The sequence below is a fragment of the Enhydra lutris genome, unplaced genomic scaffold (genome assembly GCF_002288905.1).
Source record: "Enhydra lutris kenyoni isolate GAN:26980312 unplaced genomic scaffold, ASM228890v2 scaffoldscaffold8, whole genome shotgun sequence".
Lineage (NCBI taxonomy): Eukaryota > Metazoa > Chordata > Mammalia > Carnivora > Mustelidae > Enhydra > Enhydra lutris.
Window position 1 is genome coordinate 42227118 of NW_019154092.1, and position 17892 is coordinate 42245009.

Consider the following 17892-nt stretch of genomic DNA (forward strand, 5'->3'; position numbering starts at 1 on the left):
CCAGTGACTTACAGATCTGGCCCCCCACCACGCGCCAGACTCCTTCCCCCAGGTGCCCGTTCAGCATCTCCGCTGGGATGTCTGAACCAAACTTTCCCATCCCCGCGGCTAGGAAGCGCAGGAAGCACGGGAGTCATCCTTGACTCTTTTCTCTCCCAACCAACAGCCAAGCCAGGAGGAGATCTCCAGTTTCCATCTTCAGAATATAAGCAGAGCCTGGCAGGTTCTCACTCCCCGGTCGCCGCCTCTAGGTCCGAGAACGGTGCTGTTTCTTGGCCTGGATTATGGCAGTGGCATCCTGACTGGTCTCCCTGCTTCCCACTTTGTCCTTCCACAGTTCAACCAGGCAGACCGAGGCATCCTTCCTGTAAGTCAGGTGATGTCTCTCCTTGACTCAAAAGCCTGCAGTGGGTCCATTTTACTCAGAATAAAAGCCGAAGTCCCTACAGTGGCTTCTCAGGCCCACGTGATATGCACCCAGCTGCTTCTCTGACTCCTCTCCAACCCCTCTCCATCTTGTTCCCTCCGCTCGTCACGCTGGCTCTTTGCACACTGAGGGCACGCCTGCTTTAGGACCTACTCTTCTCCCAGGTATCTGCATGGCCAATGATCACCTCCTTTAGGTGTTTGTTCAACTGTTAGGACAGCAAGGTGTCTACCCTGACCAACTCCTTTATAATCGTCTAATCCAACAGTCCGTACTGAAGCAGTATTTGCTCAGCTTTCTTAACCTTGAGGTGGTCACTGACATGCACTTTGGTCAATTCAAAGTAGGGCGCCTCTATGTCCCCATTTGCCTAGGATATAGTAGTTCCAGGTGACTTGTTGCCCCACAGTTATAATAATAACAATAGCATCCCCTTCACTTCCCAGTAATAAATATACCATTTATTGGTATCAAGACTAAGTTCAGTAATTTGCTCCTTGGACATTTATCTCAGAATGAATTCTGAACATCACTTAACAAAGTTAAACTGGTTTTCAAATTGGGAAAAAAAAAAAAGACAACTCAACTACACCAAAAAATAAACGATTCAACTTAAAAAATGGGAGGAGGACTTAAAATAGACATTTCTTCAAAAAAGATGTAGGGATGGTCAATACGCCTGGGAGAAGATGCTCGACATCACGGATCGTTAAGGAAATGCAACTCTGAACCACAGGGAGGTGCCCCGCACCCCCACCAGGATGGCTATTCTAAAAAAACAGAAAAGGACAAGTATCTGTGCAGGATGTGGAGAAACTGGAAACCCCTGTGCAAGGTTGGTGAGAGGGTAAAAGGGTGCAGCTGCTATGGAAAACTGTTTGTCAAGTCCTAGAAATAATTCCACTTTTGGGAACATGCCCAGAACTGAGAGCAGGGCCATGAAGAGATACTCATCACAAAAGCAATGCAAGTGTCCACGGGTGCATGGAAGGACACACAAACATCGTCTATACATACAATGGAATGTTCTTAGAAAAGGCGGCAGTGCTGACACGTGATAGGACGTGATGCTGGGTGAGATAACCCAGGCACAAAAGGACAGCTCTTGTAGGATTCCCTTTCTGTGAGGGGCCTAGAGTAGTCTAAAAGCAGTAGAAAGAATGGTACTTGCTGGGGTGGCGGTGGGGGGCAGGAAGGGGAGCTGGGGAGTCTGTATTGAATGGGGCAGAATTTCAGCTCTGCAAGACGAAGCAAGTCCAGAGGCTACCGGCGGTCGCACAACAGTGGGAATGTATTTGATGTCACTTAAAAAATGGTTAAGATGGTAAATTCTACAGTATGTGTATTTTTCCTCAATTAAGAGATTTTTAAAAATCCAAGAAAGACATTAAAGGATCAGCAGAAGTTAGAGCAGTATTTATTCCATTTTCTTGCAATCGTATTATCTAAGGCATTTGTGGTAATTACATGGCAAGAGAATACAATTTCTTTTAAGGCCTCTGTAGTTGGACTTTTGTGCAGAAATATATCGTATTTTGTATGCATTTGAGAGAACTTATGTTATTCATGAGAAATATATCTTTGCCTCATTATCCCTTAATCACACTCAGCCACTTGCAGTAGAGGGCATGCCTCATTTTGTAGCTGCTCCGAAGATCCCCTGCTTGGCTGTGGCCTGGCCCAGACAATACGAGGGGCCTCGCTGCGTCCCCTGCCCCTCAGGCCGCGCTCTCGATGACAACGGCAATGCCCTGGCCGCCGCCGATGCACGCTGACCCAACAGCGTATTTCCCGCCCCGACGCCTAGAAGAGAAAGCAGTGGCTGAAATGTACTCAAGGAAAAAACAGAGCTAGTCAGAAAATTAAAGAACTAGACAGAATAACGACCACATCTGCATTCTTCATCCTCATTCAGCTCAGTGTCTCCGTCTTTTCTCCAGGCCTCAATACTGATCTAGAGTCACAAGGTAAGGAATTCAGGAAACAGTATTTTTATTAAAAGAAGGTGTTAACCGAGAAGAGAGAGGCTGAAACAGATCTAGAAGCTGAGGTGTGCTCTGAGAAAGGAGAGGGGCCAGGAGGTCCCGGAGATGAAAAGGAAGCTGAAGAAGGGGCCGGCCTCTGATTTTTATATGGTCCAGGTTTTCATGGCACAGGAGAGAAAGGGCAATCAGTGAAGTGTGCCCATGTGAACAGGTGGATGATTTAGAAGCATTTCTTGTCCCTTGCATAAAAATTAGATTCCTCTAGACCACGATCTATTCTCGCTCAATCCTAGAGAAACCACCTAGGAATTTTCTGGTGCACAATACTCATTTCGACTCCGTGAATTATTAAATGAGGGGCACCTGGGTGGCTCAGTTGGTTAAGCAATCATGACCTTCAGCTCAGGTCATGATCTCAGGGTCCTGGGATTGAGCTCCCTGCTCAGTGGGGAGTCTGCTTCTCCCTCTCTTTATGACTGCCACCCCCCTACTTGTGCGCTCTCTAATAAATAAATTCTTAATAAAGTAAAAAATAAAATGAAATGAAATGAATCCTATTTACCTTAACCTAACAGGAGCCAGAGTGATTCTTCTTTTTTTTTTTTCCTGGCTTGACGTATTTCGTTTTTTGCTTCTTCCTAACAGAGCAAAATGGTCCAAACTACATAGTACCAGAAGGAGGAGCTCTTGTATTAAAACTGAGAAATATCAGACCCACAGAAGGGCTCTTCTGGAACCCTGGCACCGGTGAAGGAAACACTTAGCTCAGACCCAAACTAGCAGTTTGCTCCGGTTTCTTAAATGACAGCAACTAGCTCAGAATCCTCCCAATATTCTGTTTGTTCTCCTAAAGAACCGTATCTCACTCTTGTAACTGGTACTAGAGTGTAAGCACACGACGACGAACAAGGCCTCGGCAACACGAGGAAGCGTGCACATCCCAAGTGTAGAGCTCTAACAGGTCAGCTGGGCCATCTACACTGTCAGTCGCAAAGGGTGCAGCCATGTAACATGTTCCTGGTGAGCAGCAGTACATGGGGATATGAGGACGAATGAAAAATGCTGGACTGTTCTGAGGAAACCCAAATCCATGCATTTTTAACCAAAATGGCAAATATGAAACGTAACAACTTCTAGCAAATACCTTAATTCGTGAACCAGGTGTGCCATAATTCTCGATCCAGATCCTCCCAGGGGATGACCCAGAGCGATGGCTCCACCATTCACGTTGGTCTTACTTGGGTCAAGACCCAAACTCTTCTCGACTGCTAAGTACTGAGGAGCAAAAGCTTCATTCACCTAAACATAATCAAAACACAGATAAAAATCCTCGCTCATAAGTTGATTTTTAACCGAGAATGTCCAGTCCTACTGATGACTAATTATGCTTTTTTTTTCTATTTAAACTACCTTTTATCTTCAACCACTCTTTGTAAAGATAATCAGGTTTGAAAATGGGTGTAATTTACTAACCGATACTTCAAGTCAACTGCACCCCTTGGAGAGAAACCCTCAGCGATGTTGTAAATGGATACCTAGTAGAGGCAGTGGGAGATGGCCCACAGGTTCCGGAGCTAGAGGGATGGCTCAAATCTTGGCTGTGTGCATGTTCTTTAAGCTCTCGACACCTGAGGTTCCTTCAACAGTAAAATGTAACTGTAGTACACCCTAGGAGTTACTGTCAAGGTTAAATGAAATCATGAGTATTAAGTGTCTGGTGTTATTACCTGACACATACCAACCACTCAGGAGATGGTTTCTCCTATTATTTTTATTACTACCCAGTACTACTAGCCATTCTTCTAAGAATAAACTGACACACAACCGAGGATAAACCTGCAGAGCCAGATACATAGAGGAACTGTTACTGTGTTGAAATCTAGCAGATCTGAGATCGGATCATATTGTATTTACTTAGCAAGGTTGGCTATGAGAATTACCTTCCTTCAGGTTCATAGCACTATAGTTTTATATGATCTTAGAAAATTTTATAGGTAAAAAATCCCGATTTTAAGAAAGGTAACTTTTACAGAGTCGCAATCAAAATCTAGCCTTGTGTTCTTTTCTACTGTATTTTGTGCTTTTCCAAGATGGTGTTTTGTTTGTCCTTGGGTCCTGCATTATTTTTCCATTTTATATGGTCATGTTTAAGGTGGTACTAAGGGAAGTGGAATATGAACTAGCGAAACTAGGTTTCTGAGCCAAGGTAAAACTACCATGATCATCAAAAGTCCCAAAGACAATCCTATCAAGGTACCGAGAGCTATGTCCTTGAGCACATACACATCTATAAATGATTATCAACAGCTTCGCAGAGCTGACATATTTAAACAAAGTTTTAAGTGTGAAATCTAGAGTCAGTAATCCAGGAATATTATTTGCAAATATGATAATTAAGCAGCCCCCTTGAAGCTTTAAGAATGGAAGAAGAGATTTAAGGATAAGCTGTTTGTCTAAAACCCTGGTTTCCTGGATGAGAGACGATCACACCTGTGCCGAGTGACAAGCCCCCTTCTCTACCAATTTAGAGAGATTTCCTTTGTTATGATAGTTATTTCCCAATGTCAAGTAGCAAAGATGTTCAATTACCTAAAATTTTCAAATAGTCCCCAGATGTAAAATGTATATAATCCAGCTTTATTTTCTTTTCCACTCTTCCTTTTAATTGTGCTAAGCGCTTAAGATACCTTTGCTCAAAATGAACATTTAAAAAAAAAAAAAAAAAAAAATCAGGGGCGCCTGAGTGGCTCAGTGGGTTAAGCCTCTGCCTTTAGCTCAGGTCATGATCTCAGGGTCCTCAAATCGAGCCCCACATTGGGCTCTCTCCTCAGCGAGAGCCTGCTTTCCCCTCTGCCTACTTATGATCTCTGCCTGTCAAATAAATAAATAAACTCTTTAAAAAAAAAAATCACCATACTTTTTTCTATGCCAAAAATTATCACACCCCAAATCTAGGCACAACTATGGTGTAAAATACAAAGGTAAGACTGGGGGATGGAGAGTTTTAACTTGGTGAGAAGGCAAGAAACCAAGAAACTTCTAGATTTGGCACCAGATATTAATTTTTCTATTATGCCAATTCTTTTGCTTACATATTTTTTCATTTTAATGCATCAAAGGTCGAAGTTATTCTCACCCACCTTATAGAATATTCAATTCAACAAACACACTGGTAGTCTAAAATGAAATATTCCTGTAAGGTCCTAAGACGTTTCCAGGAATTCATATCTTAGTAGGAGAAATCAGGCTATTTTAATTATTCGAATATACATATTTTAATCAGGTAGAGAGAAAAGTACCCATCCAAAGCACGTAGCGGAAGTAATACTTAGTCACATGTCATCCGGAGAGGCTAATAGCACGGAAACAAAAAAAGCTATAAAATAACAAATTAAAGCCATTCATGCTATACATGTTAGTAGCTTATTCATGTAAAACAGTCTTAACACTTACCTCTACCAAATCCATGTCCTTAAGACTCCGTCCTATTTTCTTCAGTGCTCCGTTGATAGCAGGGATGGGACCTATATAAGAACAAAATCAGTTCCATCTTATGTGGCAGTTATTAGTAGCCACAAATCTTACCTTAGCACATTATGCAATGATGGGACCATAAAAAACCAGAAAACAGAACCAAAGTGAAAAGCTGGTTGTGCAAAAGTGCAAATGAGAGGCTCACGTGGAGATTTCTGCCAGAAACAGCTTTAAGAGCTCACAGGCAGGGGCACCTGGGTGGCTCAGTTGGTTAAGTGTCTGCCTTCGGCTCCGGTCATGATCCCAGGGTCCTGCGATCGAGTCCTGCACTGGGTTCCCTGCTCAGCAGAGAGCCTTCTTCTCTCTTTCCCTCTGCCTGCCACTCTGCTTACTTGTGCTCTCTCTCTGTCAAATAAATAAATAAAAAAAAAAAAAAAAAAAAAAAAAGAGTTCAGACAGCCAAAGGAGTCCTCTATGGGGTTCTGCAGTCATTGACAGATTGTGCCTCCTACCGAAGGTCAAGGCAGACTGAGTGCTCTCCTGGGTCACAAGTAATATGCATTCCCAGGAGAGAATGACTGTGGCCACTCTGAATTTTTCAGGTCCATCTGGACAGAAGACAAGAAACGGCAGCTGTATCTCCACATGGGCACAAGACAGGAAACCACAAGGCACTTCAAGGAAAAGATACCTGAAGCAAAGAAGCGTTTCTATTGCCAGTGGTAGGCAGAGATTTTAAACAAAACCAAACCCCCATGGCAGAAACGCAAATCTACCTAGTAAGACTTCTGAAACTTTAGCTCTCAGATTACTGACGATCACCAATGACAGTTTAATGCTGCTCAAGATTTTCAAGTTATACTGATATTTTCTCCCGAAAGGTAAAAAAGCTGGCTGAAGAAGATTATCTACTTCACTATTCTCAGAGAATGGAATGGCCATGTCTAAAAAAATTTGGGCGTTATGTTCTATTGAGTTTAAGTAGTCAGATATTCTGCAACAAGTGTCATACATATGCCTAAGGTAATATGGGAAATCGGTCTTCACAAGAAAAGCATGATGCAATCCAAACACAGTGTACTTTGTTTTGTCACCTAGTTAAAATGTTCCTTGGACAGCCGTCTGCTTACCAGTGAAGGGCATCCGGTTAGCGCTTTTCAATCTGGCTACTGATTTAACATAAAACCTAGTTCTAGATTCTCTTTGAATGTCTAAGGCACAAAAATAGGACAGTCAACAGCGGAGCCAGCAGTTAGCCAGCATGGCCGGGGATAAAGTACTCTACAGGGGTCAGAGACACACGGAACCAAAAGCTGAGGGTCTAACTCCGCTCTACACACCTCCTTGTCTTCATCTCCACAGTAAGCGTGACTCAGTGCATTCTTATTAACTCAGAATCATTACAGTCAATTGTTAAAAATATGCGGGGTCAGAGTCTGAGTTTTAAAGGACTGTTCCCGTAACACTGTTACTGGACTTCACAGGGACCCAGAAAGTTGTAATAATCTTGTTGGGAAAAGGGGACCTCATTTCTAGTCCTGCCACTAATAGCTATGTGACGCTGAGCACCTCTTTTGGGCTGTAAGCTTTCTCATCACAAGTGCTCTGAACTGGTTTTTAACCTTCTTTTTAACCACTGGAATCCTCTCTACAAATGAAGCCCAGTAAAAGAATAAACCAGAGCTGCTATACCTGCAGAGGTTCAAGGCTTCCCCCACCACTGCTGCCACTGGGGAGTTCCAGGGAACACGGACTGTCTTTCCGTATGTGTCCTTCCTGGGAGCCACTGCGAGTCCCAAGTCCCCGCTTTCCTCCCTTTTCTGGGTCAGCAGCTTCTCTGGCAAGGCTAAGGATTGCTTGATGTTGGATAACTACATAACCGAGGGCACTATTCTTAGAAATTGGAGTGATGAATCAATCCTCACCACTCAAAATCCACTCTCCGTTGTTTATTCATTTGGGGCAATCCGTGTAGTCACCAAAATCCCATACAACAACCGACAGACAGCTGTCTAGTGAAGGGACATCTGACACTGGGGCATTTGGTGTTTATGGCTCTGCTCAAGCCCTAAGGGAAAAAAGCAATCCTTCCACAATGGTATTCACTGTACTGCAGGGCCAGCATCCAGACCCTGGAACAGAAGAAAGGAAAACTACATTTTCTTCTTTTTTTTTCCTCTTTTTTAGATTAATATCTATCGAACAGAGACACAGCGAGAGAGGAACGCAAGCAGGAGGGGTGAGAGAGGGAGAAGCAGGCTTCCCTCTGAGCAGGGAGCCGGATGTGGGCTTCGACCCCAGGACCCCGGGATCATGACCTGAGCCGAAGGTAGACGCTTCATGACTGAGCCACCCATGCACCCTGGGAAAACGACATTTTCTTCACTACGTTAATGTACCAGAACCTATTCAGTGATATTAAACTGAAAAGAACTATAAAATAACTACTTACCTATATCAAATAAATTTGATTGATCATCAAGACGAGCCAGGTACACTTAAACCCCATACTCCCCAGGCTCCACCCTGGAACTACTGAAACAAAATCTTTTGGGGTGGGGTTATGGGGTCATGGGGAGATTTCGATGATCATCTGGGGTCTGGGAAACCACTGTTCCAGACGCTGAAGGGACAAATACCATACTGCTCAAAGCTACTTTCCGTCTCTGAAACAACAGCAGTGTTTGGGTGAAAGCAAGGAGCTAAAAGCTAATTAAGCTTTTAAGCCTGAAACAGAGAAAAAACTGACTTTTAACAGATGGTCACAGAGCTTATGGTGTTGGTTAAAGTAATCTGAAACACAGTGAAAGTGACAAAATATGGACAGATACAGTTGGGTATTTACTATGTCCCCAGTGAGCACAAATGCTATTACTTGAGAAGAACTTTGAGGGACAGACCGAAGGATCTCTGAGAACACAGGTCAGCAACAGGTCGTCCCCCTTCTACTCTGGATCCTGCTTCAAAATCCAATTTAGTTGGAAAAGGCCTAACTGCACTCACAGAAAAACCCCTGGACCCATCGAGAATCTGAATCTAGCCCCAGAGTAGCCTTTTCTTTGGGGTATGAGGGTACAGACGGGATAGGACAAAGCCTCCAGCACTAGTATTTTTTAAGTGAGGCGCCTCATCAATTCTGTTTCTTGGAGAATGAGGACAGACATTACTAAAATTCAGCACATCTGAGGTTCCTAGGAGCACATCCAGCAAAAAGCTGTTTCTTTTCCTAATTCGTATCTTTCAAGCCAAAAAGAGCATACAGCTGGCCCTTAAACAGCACAAGTTTGAATGGAGCAGGTCCACTTACGTGCAGATGTGGTCAATACAGTACAGTACGATGAATATATTTGCGTACAGTTTTCTTAAGAACATTTCCTTTCCTCTAGTTTACCGTGAGAACACAGTGCGTACTCCATGTAACACACAAAGTGTGTGTTAAAAGCTTATGTTACGGGTCAGACTTCCGGGCAACAGGAGGCTCTTAGTGGTTACGTTTCATGGGAAGCAACAGTTGTACTTGGACTCCGGCTGTGTGACAGTTGGCACCCCTCGTCCCCACGTTGTTCAAGGGTCAACTATACACACTTGTAGGGAGCTCTCCTGCTCATCTCTGCCAAACTGAGATCCACTGGAATCCTTCATTTTCCTATTAAGTGGCAGCTGAGCCAGGTGGGCGTGACTCTGACTTCCGGGATAGCACAGAGGGAAGAGCACTTGAATTAAGAGAGGCCTGGTTCCCATCCTGGCTCCATCACTTACCCGTCTGGAACTTGACAAGATAACCTCCCTAAACCTCCATTTTCTCCCTCACAAAGGGGTTGTGGGAAGAGGAAATGAGACACACCAGTGGCCGCATGCAGAACACCCAGCGTTCAGCCATCTCTGTTTGGCCCCAGGATCTCTCCTTGCCTCTTGTCTCCTGTAGTCAGCACCTTGTAATTCTTCTGTTATACGCCGGGAGCCAGTCTTAAATACAGACAGTGAGATGTGATTACTGCCCAGGAGCAGTCTTGGTTTTCCTACTGGGCCCGGCACAGGTTTTCTAGATTTGTTTAAATGACTGATGACCAATCTCCTTTTCTCCACAAGTGACCTTGATCTGGCTACTGTTTCAAGTATCTGAATGCCAAAGACAACTTCTCTCCAGAAACATACACTACAAACTTACCAATACCCATGATGGAGGGATCACATCCAGACACGAAATAGCCCACAATTCTTGCCAGTGGTGTGAAGTTATGTTTTTTAACAGCATCTTCACTAGCTATGATAACAGCTCCAGCACCATCGGATACCCCCTGGGAAACAAAAACAGGAACACTGACTAGAGGGCAGAAGGACCCAGTTAATCAAGGTTTGAACTAATGCGGTAGTGTTAAGATTGTGGTACTATGTAAGAAACAGCATCACAATCTGGGCTACGATGAGGGCTCGCAGTGCTCCAGGAACTGTTTTAGGCAGAGAATCCAACCTCACCAAGGGAAAACAGGAAACAATGTCCAGATATGGGGAGATGTAAGAAATCTGTTGAGTTGTATACATCAGAAAACCAACAAACCAACAAACCCAGGAAAATTGGAATAATAACCAAGCAGATTTCCTTCTACAGTCCTTCTAATATTTTGAAAAGACTAAGAAACTGGAAGAGTATTATATGCGATTAAAGTATTTTGTTTGGGACTATGAAACCCCCAATTAACTGAATATGAACGCTGCCAGTTGAAGGCAAACAGCTGAAGACTAGCGCGAGAAGTCTCCAAAAGACCCCACAGGACTACTTTGCACTGAACACGGCAGCAAGAGTCCAAGGTGAGCTGCGGCGTCACCTACCGAGGCGTTGCCCGCGGTCACGGTTCCCTCCTTCTTGAATACTGGGGGGAGTTTAGTTAACTGCTCCAGGGTCGTCTGGGGCCGGGCGTGCTCGTCTACCTGCATTGTCTGTTTCCCCTTCTTTGTTTTCACCTCAATGGGTGCCATCTCATTATTAAAGTAGCCAGCATCGTTAGCTGAAAGAGGAGACCATTGTGAGAATGGGAGAAAAAGAAGATACAAGAAACGAAATCAAACACATCCTTCAGTTTCGGCTCTACCCTTTCCTCGCAGCCTACTTTTAACATAAGCCTCTGTTACAGGCACAACTTACGCTGCCTCTCGAAGGACTTAATACACTGCCATCAATCTATGCAAATGCATTTTGCCTCCTTTTAAAATTGTAATTTTGATCTTTTTTACTGTAATTTTTCTTTTTTTAACCAGGTATCACTAGACTATTAGTAGTCCTTGTCTGTTAGCTACAGATAGAATAGCACTAAGTAAACTTAATGTCTCATTTAAACTGCTCTGGGTGAGGTAAGAAGTAAATTGAAAAGTCACCAGGTCGTACAACAATAACGTATTGTACACTTAAAAAAATCTGTGGGGCACCTGGGTGGCTCAGTGGGTTAAAGCCTCTGCCTTCAGCTCAGGTCATGATCCCGGGGTCCTGGGATCAAGCCCCACATCGGGCTCTCTGCTCAGCAGGGAGCCTGCTTTCCCGCCCCCTCTCTGCCTGCCTGTCTGCCTACTTGGGATCCCTCTCTCTGTCTGTGTCAAATAAATAAATAAAATCTTAAAAAAAAAAAAAAAATTTGTTAAGGGGGTAGAGTTTATTTTAAGTGTCTTTACCACAGTAAGAGAAAAGAAGTTGTCTCCAAAAGAAGTTACCGATCTAGGTTACCAAGTAATCTATGACTGAAATTTAATGACAAGCAACCCGAAGAAATTCTACGAGTGATTACCGACACAGTTGTGAGTGAAACAGCTGACCTGCTTCCACCTCCATTGACTACAATGGACCGCAGTAATCTACAGCTTCCAGAAACAGAATACGCCAGGAGTGAGACCACCTTCCTTCTGATAGCCCTTTACAAGGGCAGGCTACACACTTCTCTTGTTTGGTTTTCACAACTCTTATCTCAATTGTACAGATGCCTAGTGAAAAAATGACTTGGTAGAGGTTGGTTAACTTGTATGAGGCCAAGGTAGAAACAGAGCTGATGACTCCTGGCCTCTGGACCAGCATGCTCCCACTTTAATGTGTAAGAAAAACACAGAGAAGAATGAGCTGGCTGGCATCGGCTCCATCCCACTTCTCCCTCTGAAATGCTAAGACGGACTTCATTCTCACTACTCCGAGTACTTAACGCCCCTGAAGAAGAGTTGCTGCTCATTTATAATAGTTTAATTTAAAAAATCTTTTTCAAGAGACTAACAAATGTCTTCAACTCACCATACTGTCATGTTGCCCACTTTGGACCGGTCTGACAGTAGTGAGAAGTGTTACACCAAGGGCAGCAGAGCTCTGGCCACAGAGAGTTCTGAGTCTTCGAGTCAGCGCGCAACGATTCTCAATTAGGAATGGGAGGAGGAAGGCGCACAATGGGTCCTTTCCAAATATACCATCCCTTCCTCGTGAACAGGGTATGCCTCACAGAGGAGAACACCCTCTCTGGGCCAGCAGCTTCCGGGAGCCATCGTCTCTCACAGAGTATCAAAGCCCTCGCAGCAGAGTGCTCTACGTGTTCTACTGACATCAGAACCACTGAGGACAAAATTCAAGTTGGCCAGATAAGGTCAATTAGCAATGCCACTTTTTAGGTAGCATTTCTATATTTCAAAAGAGAAACTCCTGGTTAATTTTGCAATCATTCACAGAATATCTACTCATCTAAACATAAAGGAATGATGAAAAAAAGTGATTTTCAAAAGGTACAATTTTAAATAAATATTATTATATGACCATTATAATCCAAAAATGACCAAAATCTTCTCTATTTTTTTAAACCCAGGTATAACTGACATACAATGTTATATTTGTTTCAGGTATACAACCTAACCATTTGGTATTTGTGTATGCAGGACTGCACACTGATCACTGCTCTAAATCTAGTTAACATCTGTCCCCATACATAGCTGCACCAATTTTTTTTTCTTGTGACAAGAACCTTGAAGACCTACTCTACTAGCAACTTCACGCATGCGCTCTACACTGTTATTAACTACGGTCACCATGCTGTATGTTACATCCCCGGGACTTACTTTATTTTATAACCTTTGACTCCCTCCGCCCATTTCACCCACCCACCCAAGTTTTCTTCTGTTGACACTTCTAACATGCATCTCACTGACCAGCTTTCCACCTCTGCTGGGACTGCAGGGCGTACTTGTCGCAGTCTTCTCTGCTTATGTTATGTTTTGCAGCAAGATTCTCTGCGGTGATCCCCATGGGGAGCCGGATGTGCTCATCTGTTAATCCTGACCACAAAGCATCTTCCAGCTATTGAAAGACATGAATAGTAAGGTGATTTGTTAAAGTGTATCTTTTGAAAGTAATATGCTGTAATATCTTTACATTTAATTAATTGTCCCAATAAATGAAAGTAAAATTACGTTTTCTGATTATTATTATTACTATTATTATTATTATTATTCATCTTTGGTTCTGGGACATTTTAAAAAACACGCAATGCCATAATCAAATGCATGCATCCTCACTGTTCAGGGAGGGGACACAGGAGATCATCCTACAATCAAAAACGAAACCGCCGGGGTACCTGGGTGGCTCAGTTGCTAAGCGTCTGCCTTTGGCTCAGGTCATGATCCTGGAGTCATGGGATCGAGCCCCACGTCAGGCTCCCTGTTCAGCAGAGTCTGCCTCTCCCTCTCTCACCCTCCCTCTGTAAACTCTCTCACAAATAAATAAATAAATAACATCTTTAAAAAGAAAAAAGGGGCACCTGGGTGGCTCAGTGGGTTAAAGCCTCTGCCTTTGGCTCAGGTCATGATCCCAGAGTCCTGGGATCGAGCCCCGAATCAGGCTCTCTGCTTAGCAGGGAGCCTGCTTCCTCCTCTCTCTCTCCTTCTGCCTGCCTCTCTGCCTAGTTGTGATCTCTGTCTGTCAAATAAATAAGTAAAATCTTTAAAAAAAAAAAAAGAAAGAAACCCTCAAGGCTACGTTTTTAAGAAACCTAACACGGGGTCCTCATGCAATGTTTCCCTGTAGCCACCTGTGACCCACGATTCTGCGCTCTGCAGGAGTGTGCCTGAGCTCCTTCAGTGACAGGAACAGCTGGTTCTGTCAGCTACTGGGAGGTGGAAAACCACACACAGGTTCCTTGAGGAACAGAAAAGTTACTTATTATCCAGTGGGTCAGTCTCTGATAAGGGTGCCCCCTTGTATCTTCTCCACTGCCCCTCATCATCTTTGAGTCACTGAACTGTCTTTCCAAAGGTTTTCTTAATACTTGGTGTCTAAAATACTATTTCATATTTTCTAGGTCTTATTCTTTCCAACTTTCAAAAAGGCCAGGGGATGAACTAGATGAAGTGTGAACCAATCATTGCTGTTGGAAAATGCTAGCAACAGAGAATGTCATTAGCCCTTTCCCATGGGAGAGACCGCACACTAGTGCCCGCTGTCAGTACTGCCACTCCAGCGCCAGAGCTCTCAAAGGTGCGAGATCAGTTTTTGTCTGACTGACTCAGGACAATATCATCTCTATTCAAAGAGAATCTTTAAAAAACAAAATTTAAAGAGCAAAATAAAATAAAAAAATCAATAAAACAAAGAGAAGGTTTTCTGTGAAGAAGATACCTATTCAATGGACACTGCTCCAGGAAGAAAACTTCCATAAATCATGGTAAAGATTTAATTACTGGGTTTACCATTTATTCAGTAGAGAAATTAATTACTTCAACCTCTGCCTATCTTTTTGATCTGCCTCCTCCTTTCCTCTGCCTCCCCAGTGTATTAATTCCATGATCAGAGGAGTGGTGAGGTAAAGTCTATGTGGATTTTTTTTTTTTTTTTAATTTATTTGACAGATCACGAGTAGGCAGAGAGGCAGGCAGAGAGAGAGGAGGAGGCAGGCTCCCCGCTGAGCAGAGAGCCCGATGCGGGACTTGATCCCAGGACCCTGAGATCATGACCTGAGCTGAAGGCAGAGGCTTCAACCACTGAGCCACCCAGGCGCCCCTATGTGGATTTTTTAAATGCCGGTTAAGATGTCAAAACTAAAACCAGACTGGGGTTTTGAAATAGTTTACAAATTTCAAGTCATTTTTGTATTTTGTCAATCCCCTATTAACGAAATTGGTTTCAAAATCTGTTTTCTCTCCCAAAATGGTGTGATTAAAATTATTAGCATAGGGGCGCCTGGGTGGCTCAGTCGTTAAGCAGCTGCCTTTGGCTCAGGTCATAATCCCAGGGTCCTGGGATCGAGTCCTGCATCGGACTCCAGGCTTAGTGGGAAGCCTGCTTCTCCCTCTCCCACTCCCTGCTTGTGTTCCCTCCCTCACTATCTCTCTGTCGAATAAATAAAAAAGAATTTAAAAATATATATTAGCATAAATGCATGACAAATAATTTTTAAACATTTGAATGGTTCCAACCTTGGGATCTGATCCAAACTTGGTTCCAAAGCGTATGTTTCTGACACAGTAGGGAGACTGGCTCATGCTTTCAACTCCTCCACATAAGACAACTTCGGCCTCTTTAACACAAATTTCCTATTGGAAAACAAATGCGCAGCAGTAACAAAAAAACTTTTACTGTGACAGAGGTTTGTATTAAGCAGTAAACTAACAGTAAATGTAATGATTTACAGTCTCAAAAGGAAATACTTGTCAAGTCATGGTAAAGCACATGCCACAGCACCCATCCCCAAGACACAAGGGGAGAAAAACCTAACAGACTTCAATTGTGTGTGCGCAAGTGACAAATTCTACCTATGTTTTGGCAAGGAATGATAATTCTTACCCTCGAAATAAATCTTGAAAATCAGCAGAGATATTAATGCCTGGCATAATATATAGATTATCAGCTGAAGATAAAGAATAAATCCTTTAAAAAAGCAGAAGAAGAATTTATCCCATTAATGCAGGAGTCTGATGCAAGTAACAGACCACACACAAGAACTGAGTTAACTGAGGAGGATCGGAAAAGGAAACCCATTTCTTCCTTCTAACACCTCCCACTATTTGCATTTCTCAGAAAAGAAGCAAGGAACAAGCCCACAGAGCCAGTGTTCACAGTGACTGCTAAGAGAATCAGGACCACTGTTTCAGATACATTGTTACAGAAATAAATTAACATGAAAATTATTCATCACAATATGTCCATGTCCTTCATTCTGTAAAAAAAATGAAGATCTGGACAAATAAAATTGGATTTCACTGTATCCCTTTTCCCTGTGCTCACGGATCAAATGTATTTGTCCAAGTACCCATCCCTTAAAAAGGAATGCATTTCTGACCATCCCCTAAACCCTCCAACTTTCTTCCTAGCCTTATAGTCTTTATTCCGTGTTTCACAGGCCTGCGTTCAAGTTCATGTCTCTGTAACTTAGTCACCTTACTGATCAGTTTCCTTGTCTGTTAAATGGGAATAGTGATAGTTACCATCTTACCGGATGGTTGTGAAGACTAAGTGAGATACTGAATGTAAATCTAGCATAGGTCAGGCACACAGGAAGCACTCGATAAAAGTGAGAGTCATGATTAGCTTTAAAAAAAAACTGTGATAAAATATACCTAACTTCAAATTTACCATTGTAACCAATTTTAAGCGTACATTCAATAGGTGCATTCACAGTGTTGTCTGACCAACCACCATCACTCATCTCCAGACGTCTTTTCGGTTCTGCAGGCTGAACTCGGTACCCATTAAACATGAACTCCTCCTTTTCTCCTCCCCCAGCCCCAGCAACCACCACCCTCCTTTCTGTCTCTATGAATCTGACTACTCATGTGAGGGAGATCGTACAGTATTTGTCCTTTTGTGGCTCATTTATTCCACTTAGCATGTCTTCAAAGATCCGTGAGCAACTTTTAAGGAACTGTGGATTCTTGTATTCCTGTGTACTTTTCCAAGAAAAACCAAATACTGACCTTTCCTAACGAAGCACTATAAAGTAAAAGCCTACGGTGTTCTACTGAAGTGGGGCATTTTCTCCAACAGCTTTTAGCGTATTTTCAGAGAAGTAATAAAACGTTCCCATACCTGACATCCACTCACAATGGACTGGAAACCAGAGCCACAGAGTCTGTTAACAGTGAGAGCTGGGACCTCTTTTGGGACTCCCACCCGCAAACCAACGTGCCGGGCCAAATATGCAGCATCTGAAGAACTCTGGAACAGAGGGAGAAGACAAAGAATGTCCTCTATAAATCTTGGCAAAAAAGAGGACAAAATACACGGAAATGTTCGCAATCTATCAAAAATAATGAACTACATGGCTCTAAGGTAGGACACAATGTATATAGGTATAGCATGTATTTTATGTAATACATGTGTTTATTATTTGAATAAAAACTACAATTTGGTCTGCTGGTTTTTAAACACACAAAGTCCGAGAAATCCTTATATTACTATAGTTAAAATAATTCTTGTATTAATAGAAGATAGAAATTTGTAACAATTAGAACGGTTTAAAAATAAAATGGACTATCTTAAAATAGTATGTTCCTTAAAAGAGAAAGTATCCGGGGTGCCTGGGTGGCTCAGTGGTTAAGCCTCTGCCTTCAGCTCAGGTCACAATCTCAGAGTCCTCGGAGCCCCGTGTCAGGCTCTCTGCTCAGCATGGAGCCTGCTTCCTCGTCTCTCTCTGCCTGCCTCTCTGCCTACTTGTGATCTCTGTCAAATAAATAAATACAATCTTTAAAAAAAAAAAGAGAGAGAGAGAGAGAAAGTATCCGAAGCTGTAATTTTCAACTTTTGTTGCATACCGGAAAACCAGGACAGCTTGACATACGAATGCTGAGCGTAACCAAACCAATGAAATTGGAAAAGCACAGGCAAGGCAAGGCTATCAGTAGACACTTTTAAAAGCACCCAGGGAGAGGCGCCTGGGTGGCTCAGTGGGTTAAGCCTCTACCTTCGGCTCCCATCATGATTTCAGGGTCCTGGGATCCAGCCCTGCCTCGGGCTCTCTGCTCAGGGGAGAGCCTGCTTCCCCCTCCCTCTCTGCC

General features: G+C 43.1%; 1 protein-coding gene across 1 annotated transcript in view; it reads right to left on the reverse strand.

Annotated features, from left to right (window-relative positions):
- Positions 1–1975: 1975 nt before the first annotated feature.
- The window catches only part of LOC111142457 (acetyl-CoA acyltransferase 2), a 30501-nt gene continuing 14584 nt past the window's right edge, over positions 1976–17892 (reverse strand). The window contains exons 3-10 of the mRNA XM_022495619.1: positions 16925–17053; positions 15316–15432; positions 13054–13201; positions 10717–10892; positions 10055–10184; positions 5866–5936; positions 3557–3711; positions 1976–2230 (exon numbers count right to left, since the gene is read on the reverse strand). Coding sequence (XP_022351327.1) covers positions 2146–2230; positions 3557–3711; positions 5866–5936; positions 10055–10184; positions 10717–10892; positions 13054–13201; positions 15316–15432; positions 16925–17053 — 1011 coding nt within the window. The 3' untranslated portion in view covers positions 1976–2145. The remainder of the gene's footprint in view (positions 2231–3556; positions 3712–5865; positions 5937–10054; positions 10185–10716; positions 10893–13053; positions 13202–15315; positions 15433–16924; positions 17054–17892) is intronic.